The sequence below is a fragment of the Apaloderma vittatum genome, unplaced genomic scaffold, assembly GCF_000703405.1.
Source record: "Apaloderma vittatum isolate BGI_N311 unplaced genomic scaffold, ASM70340v1 scaffold39586, whole genome shotgun sequence".
NCBI lineage: Eukaryota > Metazoa > Chordata > Aves > Trogoniformes > Trogonidae > Apaloderma > Apaloderma vittatum.
In genome coordinates this window covers 55,271-63,480 of record NW_009720847.1, presented here as the reverse complement: position 1 = coordinate 63,480, position 8,210 = coordinate 55,271, and the positions used below count along the sequence as shown (strand labels likewise).

General features: G+C 45.6%; 1 protein-coding gene across 1 annotated transcript in view; it reads left to right on the top strand.

The window, feature by feature from the left end:
• Positions 1–94: 94 nt before the first annotated feature.
• The window catches only part of INPP5A (inositol polyphosphate-5-phosphatase, 40kDa), a gene marked incomplete at its 3' end in the record, with an annotated part of 57,224 nt that continues 49,108 nt past the window's right edge, over positions 95–8,210 (top strand). The window contains exons 1-2 of the mRNA XM_009871132.1: positions 95–157; positions 2,177–2,259. Coding sequence (XP_009869434.1) covers positions 95–157; positions 2,177–2,259 — 146 coding nt within the window. The remainder of the gene's footprint in view (positions 158–2,176; positions 2,260–8,210) is intronic.

The window sequence follows — 8,210 nt, the reverse complement described above, 5'->3', positions numbered from 1 at the left end:
AGGAGTTGCCGGAGAGCCCGGCTGTGCTGCAGAAGAGGGAGGAGATGGACGACCATGCTGCTTGTGGCAGTGGCCAACGGGTGGCCCTTGAGGGATGAGCCGGGAGTATCTGGGAAAAGGTTTCACCATGAGGCTTAACAACGAAAGAGGGGCTCAGGCGAGTTGTGGGATCGCTGTCCTTGGATATGGCTCTAAACAACATGATCTCGTTGGTTTAGTGTTACATCTTCTGACGTACCTACCATGTCGCCGGAGAGGAAAATAGCAAATGAAAAATGGCAGCTTGATTGAAGACATTATCTTGGGCCACGCCGTAGGCATGGACTATTTGATTTTAAGTTCTGTGTATTGTTCTTCAGTAATTAAAAGTTACATATAAGAATGAAATGGCAGAGCTCCCCTATTTTTGATCGAGATTACTTTAGCATTTAACTTTTTTCGTTGTTTTGGTTTTGAATAAGATCTAAGTCAGGAAGAGAAGAAAGCTGTTCATTGTGTGTCTGCAGCATTGAATTGGGAATTCTGGTTCACTGCAGAGAGGACTTGGTTGTTAGTCACTGCTCTGGGACCTGACAACGCTGAGAGTACTTGTGCTGCCCGTGGCTGCAGCAACACAGAGCTGATAAAGGCTGTGCAGGAGAAACCTCCAGCCCTTCTTGGCCAGAGCAGCACAGCTGGATCCTCAGCTCAGCTGCCCAGCTGCAGCTGGGCTCTGGCAGTAAAACCGGGCTCTAACAGTCTGTGTAGGAGGATGCCACAAGCCCAAAGAAAGGTGATTCTGCGATTGCCGCCTGGAGTAAGAAATACAGGAAACAGGTTTCCCAAAATCTGGACTACATACAAGTTTTGTACGTATTTTTACTTTTTAGTTTTGTGGCATGCAGGTAACGCCTTTTCCACACAATTGCTCTGAAGTTGAACGTAATCAATGACTTAAGCTGTCATTTACGAGTGATGTTGCACGTTTTCCTGGATTTGGATAGAACAACTGCGTATCACTGAATAGTTTTCACATTCAAGCTTTCAGGAATAAGCTGTAACTTATTCAGTAAAGTGAGCACTTCAGAGTCTTAGTAAGCGTGTTTTGAGTGCAGCGAGGGCTGCAAGGGGAGGGGGCCGTGGTAGAGCAGCGGTGTTGGATCTGCTGGTTCTTGGCTGTGGTTCCCCTGGTTGTGCCTGAAGAGGGGAGAGGCTGGGAGATGGGGGACTGTTACCTGAAGTGTGGTTCAGAAACAGCCCTTGCGCATTTTGTGAGGTGCTTCACTGTCTCAGCAGTATTTTGGACTCCAGAATTTCACAAGGACTATCTGTTCACAGCGAGCTGGGTAAATCCACCTGGCAAGTCTGTTCCAAAGGCTGTGCCGTAGGAGGGGCTCAGGAGAGCCGTACCCCTGGTCGGGTGGATGCTTTGCTGTGGCTGGGACCTTATTTGTAATAAGGAGTTGCAGTCTTTTGCTACAAAATCATTGGCATCGTTATTTAGGCCTGTCTGGTGCAATATTCATTACCAGCGAACATTAGCCTAGCCCCATGTTCATTGTTAACAGTGAATAAATAGGATGCAGAATCGTGTCTTTTTGTGGGAGGTTGTAATTTATGGCAGTGGCTGTGATGTGGTGCTGAAAAAATCCTTTTGCTGTATCATAAGTGCCATATGTTGGCATGAGCTGATTTGTGGCTTTCTCGCAAACGTTGCAGTTTTGATAAATGTAATGTTTCACCATTATTTAAATTCCCCTTAACTTTTGTAGAAATATTGGGTGGGTTGGCTCAGCAGGAGAAATAGCTTTCTAGCAGATCTCATTCATTTTAATTTGATGTAAATCTCTGATGACATTTTACAGTTCAGGTAAAATTACAAAGAAGCCAAGACACTTGTGCATAGGCAGTAAGAACTTGCTGGTTTAAGCTGAGCATAAATACAGTTGTAAAGCTTTCCTAATTGGTTATCTTTCATCTATAAACAACTGCCAGGGCTTATATTAATTTTACAAGCAGGTTTATAACTGCTGCAAGATCAAAAATGTAAATAATTTCAGGGCTCGTAAGAGGCACAATATACGTTCCCAAGGTATTTCAGTTGGTGCGTTGTGCTTATTAGTTACAGCATGTGGAAGAATTTTAGTTTGTTCTCTATGTACATGTGCTACACTTTCACGGTAGCCCTTTATTTAAGGTGACTGATTCTTATTTGCTTTTTCTTCAGTGCAAGTGGTCCAGAAAAGGTTTCATTCGAACAAGATGGTGTATTACTGATTGGTAAGTTCCATCTTCAAGCTCTTTCTGATTATGTATATATTATGTATGCTTTTGTTAACAACTGTTTCGAAGAAGGTATTCTATTCATAGAACCGACTCGTTCCAAAACAGTTGTTTTGCCTTATTATTTGCTGAACACATAATGCTCGGTAAGTTGTAATGATGCATAACAAAGTGTGACGTTAATACTCATGTGTATGTGCAACTGGCATGGGATAATTAGGGTCATAAGCAACCTCTCAATACAGCATGATCAAAAAAGCTTAGTGTCTGTGACCAGGGCCGCTGGAGTCACAAAGCGGAGCCAGAGGTGCCCCTCGAAACTGCTCCCCATCACACCTGGTACAGCCGAGGCTGGTACCTGGGCAGGTGCACCTGGGCAGTACCTGTGCCGGGCCTGCAGCCCTCACTCCGGGGTGCCAGGGGAAGGAGGTTGTTCTCTATGAACTCTCCAAGCCAGCCCTCTAAGCCCAGCCCAGCTTCGGATGAAGTCAGTGGAGGGACCCTACCGTTCAGTAGTGCAGCTTTTTTAAATTGTCTTTTTCCCAGTAAGTTACTTTTACTGAAACACAACTTTGTACTCATCACATTCAGGCCAGGTTTCCCATTTTAAGGCCGAGGCATGGTCCTGTTTTCTGTGAGGCTGCTTATTTCCTTGCTGGTGTGGCGTAAAGCGAGGCAGCGCCACGCTTGGGAGCAGGTCTGGTGGAGGCAGCACAGCTCCTGCCTGGGCACGCAGGCTGCGAGGAGACGTCCCAGCTGGCGAGGCCTGAAACTCATTGAAGCACAGCGTAACCTGGCTGTCGTCAAAGCAGAGAGAGTTCCCCATCAGATATGCTGTAAAAATCTACAGAAGAAACAAACCTATTTTGCTCGTGGGATCATCCAACAGCCTGAAGAGGTGGGGGCAGTGGGCAGCAGGCAACTACATCAGAATGTGGTGTTGCATGCTGGATTGCTGCCTCTGCGAGAAGCAGTGTAACTAGTGTTGGCAAGAGGTGTTTTTCCTAACTCTGAGGTTATTTGCTGTCTGTGCTTGAAAAACCCATTTTCACTAACAACAGTACTAATAGCAATAGTGATAGTATATGATGGGGGGAGCAGCTGATTGTGCAGAACTCTGTACCTGAGAGATCCTGAAAATTTTCCGAGAGCTCAGTAAACCCACAGAGGATTCAGATTTCTCTAGTCCTACCTGGAAATCTGGACTTTTTTTTTTTTTAACAACTTGCTCATAGTTTGGGTCTTCACTGCTCGTTTATGTACAGTCACCTAAACATATGTGAACGTTTAACATTTTTCCATTCTCTTTCCCGTTTGATTTTCAAGTCTGATGAACGTTCACACAAGCCAACTTCTGAGTGCTGAACACTTCTTGCTTGTTTTCACAAGCACGTTTATTAGATTAAGCAAACAGGTCATGAAAAATGAAAGAGGAGAAGATTTTCTCATTTTACCAACTTTTGACACAAGCAGGTGGTTATGGGATACTGCAGATTCTTGTTAATTTGTCCAAACCCATGTGACATGGTGTGTGCTTTCAGCAGTAGAGATCTGCAGAGGTGGGTGCTGAGCACCAATGGCTCATCTGGCCTTTCCTCTTCCATCATGACTTTTCCATGTTCTGTTGCTGTTTGTCTTTGCAGAAAAAATGATGAGAATTTGGTTTTAGGCCTTTTCAAGAAAAAAGTTCTTCAGAGATAGATTTAAAGGAAACGTTGTCTTGCAGGTTGGTGTTAGAAAAGGGTAGTTCTTGGAAGGGTCATTTTGTAGCCAGATGTTCTGATCAGCTTATACGCCACACTGACGTTCCCTAAGCGTATCCTGGGAGGTGAGGGTGAGGAGGCTCACACTTTTTCTGGTCTGTAGTGAGGTGAGCTGTGCTGGTAGTTCTGTGTCCAGGGTAGTCTGTGATTATGATCCACATGATCTGACAAGATCTCCAGTGTTCGTAGTGAGAAGTTGAAGATTTCACAGATTACTGTGGACAGTTTCTGGAGAATGAAAGTGAAGTACTATGGAAAACAGGGTTAGAGAATACACCTGGTTAGGTCTAGGAGCATGATGCGTCTGCTCATGGTAAGACAGGTGTTTAAACTCAACCTATGTGCATATGCCTATGAGGAAAGTTCTGGCCATTTTCATAACCATGACTTTTGATCTATCTTTTCTACATGCTAGTAGGTCAATAAAAATGTAGCCAGCAGACTTGTTACCACTTTTGTGTGAATCCTTAAAGGGAGATCTTTAATTTTCCCTCCCAAGGAAACCAGTATAGAATATACCTCGTACCAAAACCAGAGGGCTTCCAGAAACAAAAAAAAAAGTTACTTCAAAAGATTTCGCGGAGCTGACCTCTTTTTCCAAATCTGTGATTGAGTCTTGCCTCACTTGAATCCAGATTTTTCACTTTAAGTATTCTTCATTAGCTTGTCTTTGATGTGAATGAAGAACTAAGGAATCCTGCGGGGACTCAGGGATTCCATTTTAAGAAAAAATGAAAGAGAACTATGTAACTACATGCACAATTTTTTGCCTTTTTTTTTAGTATAAGGGGAGGGTACTTGTGTTTATTTCTGTTCCAGTAGTTGTTAGTGTTGTGTTAATAGGTGCAACATTGTGCCCTGAGTGCATTACAGCCTTAAATACAGTTTACGTACTTAGTTTATATTTGGTAGGGAGGATGGACTAGCGAATACATTTATGAAATTGTAGGTATGGCACCAACCTGGGAATGTTTGCAAGTATATCAGAGGTCAGAATCAGCAATCAAACTTGTTTTAACATTTTAGAGAAAGGAGGATTGCAAGATTAAAGTCAGAGAATTGCAAAGCAGTTGAGAGGAGAATTCAAAAGCACAAACACAACATGGGGAATAACTGGCTTATTACCTGTACTGTAGAGAATTCAAGGGAGAAGAAATTGAATGTGGTTCATTGTTACCTTACTGAGATGTGTTCATAGGTACATCATGTGAAGAGCATGGAGGGGGGAGGGTATGGTAATTACTTAATTAAGTGCTGCCAAGGCCTTTGATAGAGTAATCTACTCTTGCTTTGAGTGCTGGGCTTTAGGTAAGCTGGAAAAAAAGCAGGAGAGTCAGGAACAGTAGGAGTACTTGAGTGGAAGTTGGAAGAATTTGTCTTGCCACGTCTGGGAGACTGGTTTCTCTCTGTCTCCCCTGCAGAAAGAGCAGAAGAAAATCAGTTTCATTTGCAGGAGAACAGGTGATATGATGGAAGTTTTAATTCAAGGACAGGAGATTTGTAGGTGGAGCATCCTTCATTAGCAAGTGCTGAGGACAAGGAGTTTTGAGGCAGGTGGGTTGTGTCAGAGATGCCTTCACACAGGAGCTGGGCTTGTGACATGAGAGTCCTGTGGGGACTCTTCCTCTCATCCTTTGGACAGACAGCAGTGGATATCTCAAACCAGCATCTCCAGGTTACGTTTTGTAGTTCTGTGCTAATTACGTATCTTGATGCAAAGGTTAGTAGGACTGCTGTATCGTCTCTGTGAGTTCATTTGGCAAGACAGTGTGTTCCCTGAGCCAGAAAAACCCACCAGGATCTTCGGCAGAGGCCTTCATGCTGACGCCTGGTGACCTGTGCAGCGTTGCCGTGCATTCGCTGTTCTGACTGCCATTTCTTGCTGTGTCCAAATCTGTTTCCTTTACTCCGTCACGATCTGGAGAATCTCCCTGTGCACACCCTGGAGTTTCTGCTGGGCACCTCTCTCTGCCAAAGCCTGTTCCATTCTGCTTGCTGGCAGGCTGCAGGCTCCTTTTGGAACATGAGGTGTGTTTGCCTGCTCTGTTGCTCTTTACCTCCACTCTGAATTCCCATGCAAGAGATATCCGCACACAGGACTGCAAATGCAAAGTCAGTGTGATTTATCTCTTTGTTCAAATGCAAAATGATTGGTGGAAAACTGTTTTTAAATCTGAAATCTCACGCAAGGTAATAGAGGCAGATGATGGGGCTGAGCCGTGGTTCACCTCACAAAGGGGACTGAAAACTCATTAATTGGACCAAGGGGGAGAGAAGACACTGGGAGAACATTCAGTGGACTTTTCTAGGGAGAAGCTGCTTGAAATCCATAGATGGCTCTGGGCTAAGCCCAGACGTGTTCATCAGCGACACGGAGAAGTAAGAACGTGTTCTATTGCATTATCTAGTAGCACCTCTGTGTTTAGTTTGCATGGTCTTGGGCCCACGGCAGAGTCAGCTGCTGTTGAAGAGAAGAGGTGCCGAGAGGGAGGATGTGAAGAAGCAGTGGATGAGGAGTGTTTCTGGACATCAACATCGTTTCAGGGGGTCTCGGACAGAACAACCAAGAGCCTGCCTGTCTGTGAAGGGGAGCCAACACAGATCCTTTGTCCATGGAGTCTGCCTGAGCTGCCAAAGACAGGAACGGTGTCGCAGCGTGCTTGGACAGGGAGCTGAAAATGGGTCTGGTACGGCCGCCCCCACCCTGTCTGAAAGTGTCAGCGACACTGGACTTGTATTAGAGCTGCGACACGTTCGTTTTGCCTCCGTTCCTGAGGGGCTTTTGTCAGAGGGATAGTGGGGTGGCTGTATTGCTAAATCTTGTGTGAAAAGTTTTCCAGGCTTTCTGGTTTCATTGTGAGATGAAAAAGAACTTAATAGCAAAGCAGTGAGACGATAGAGTTATTAAAAATGCAGACCAAGTCTCTAGGACACAAAAAGCCACAAGCAGAGCAGATGCAAAGCAGAACGCTGACTTGGCCGTGACAGCTGGACAGCCTTCTGTTTGCCACCCCAGATGTGTCCTGGCTGTCAGCAGAGTTCGGAAAGATAGCTTGCCTTCCAGGTGACTCCCAGCCTGCTACAAGTGACACCTCCTGTGTGATTAACACAAGGGACAATAGGAAATTCCTCTCTCTGGGCATGGTTTTAACAGAAAATTCCTTCCATGTGATGATTTTCTGCCACGGTGAAAAGTGGGATTGTGTGGAGTGATTTAAGGTACAAGAATATAGTTGCATACCGGTACGTTGTAAGGCTGGCAGTATTGTTACTGTTTGAAATACTCTTACCAGCCAAAGTCAGCCAAGTGTTGGGCAGTCTCATAGCAAATTCAAGTCCCTGTGTTGAGAAACTTCTTCACTAACCATGCACAGAATGTAACTACAAATAGCTGTCACAGTAAGTGGATGGTAAAATAGCATGGGCACATGGTGATCATAGGAAGTCATGGACCTGCTAGAGCAGGGCAGTGGTTTTGAACTGAGTGAGGGCAGGTTTAGACTGGACATAAATAGGGGCTTTTTTACAGTGAGAGTGGAGAGACCCTGCCCAGGTTGCTCAGAGCAGCTGTGGCAGCCCCCGCCCTGGCAGTGCCCAAGGCCAGGTTGGACGGGGCCTGGAGCCACTTGGGCTGGTGTGAGAGAGGTGTCCCTGCCCAGGGCAGGGGTTTGGAACGGGATGATCTTTAAGGTCCCTTCCAACCCAAACCATTCTAGGATTCTGTAGTTCTGCTCTCAAGCAAGGAGGCAAAGAACGATACTTCTGTTTCACGGGCATTTGAAGTTTGTTTCATTAAGAAGGAACTTCCAAAATATCCCATTTCTCATGTCCTCAACCAAACCAAATTCCATCGTTTTTCCATGGAAGCAATATGATGCTTTTCAGAATTCCCTTCTGTCAGTCTTTGGCCATCCCACAAGGCAGACAGCAGGCACTGCAACAGCAGTCCTCAGCTCCTGCCCGCTCCTCCTGGAGGGCAGAGCTCCCAGGGCTGAGGCAGCCATTACCCCTTGGCCTGTTTCCCTCTGGAGTGCACCGCCAGGAGATGCCCGTACATGAGCTTTGGGGAGCCAGACTGCAGCCTGCTGAAGGATCTCTGTCCCTGTGTCTGCCTGTCCCTGTGTCACTGCAGGGCAGCAAAGGAGGAGTTAATATTCCTGCCTTCCAGGTTAGGAAGGAGAGCTG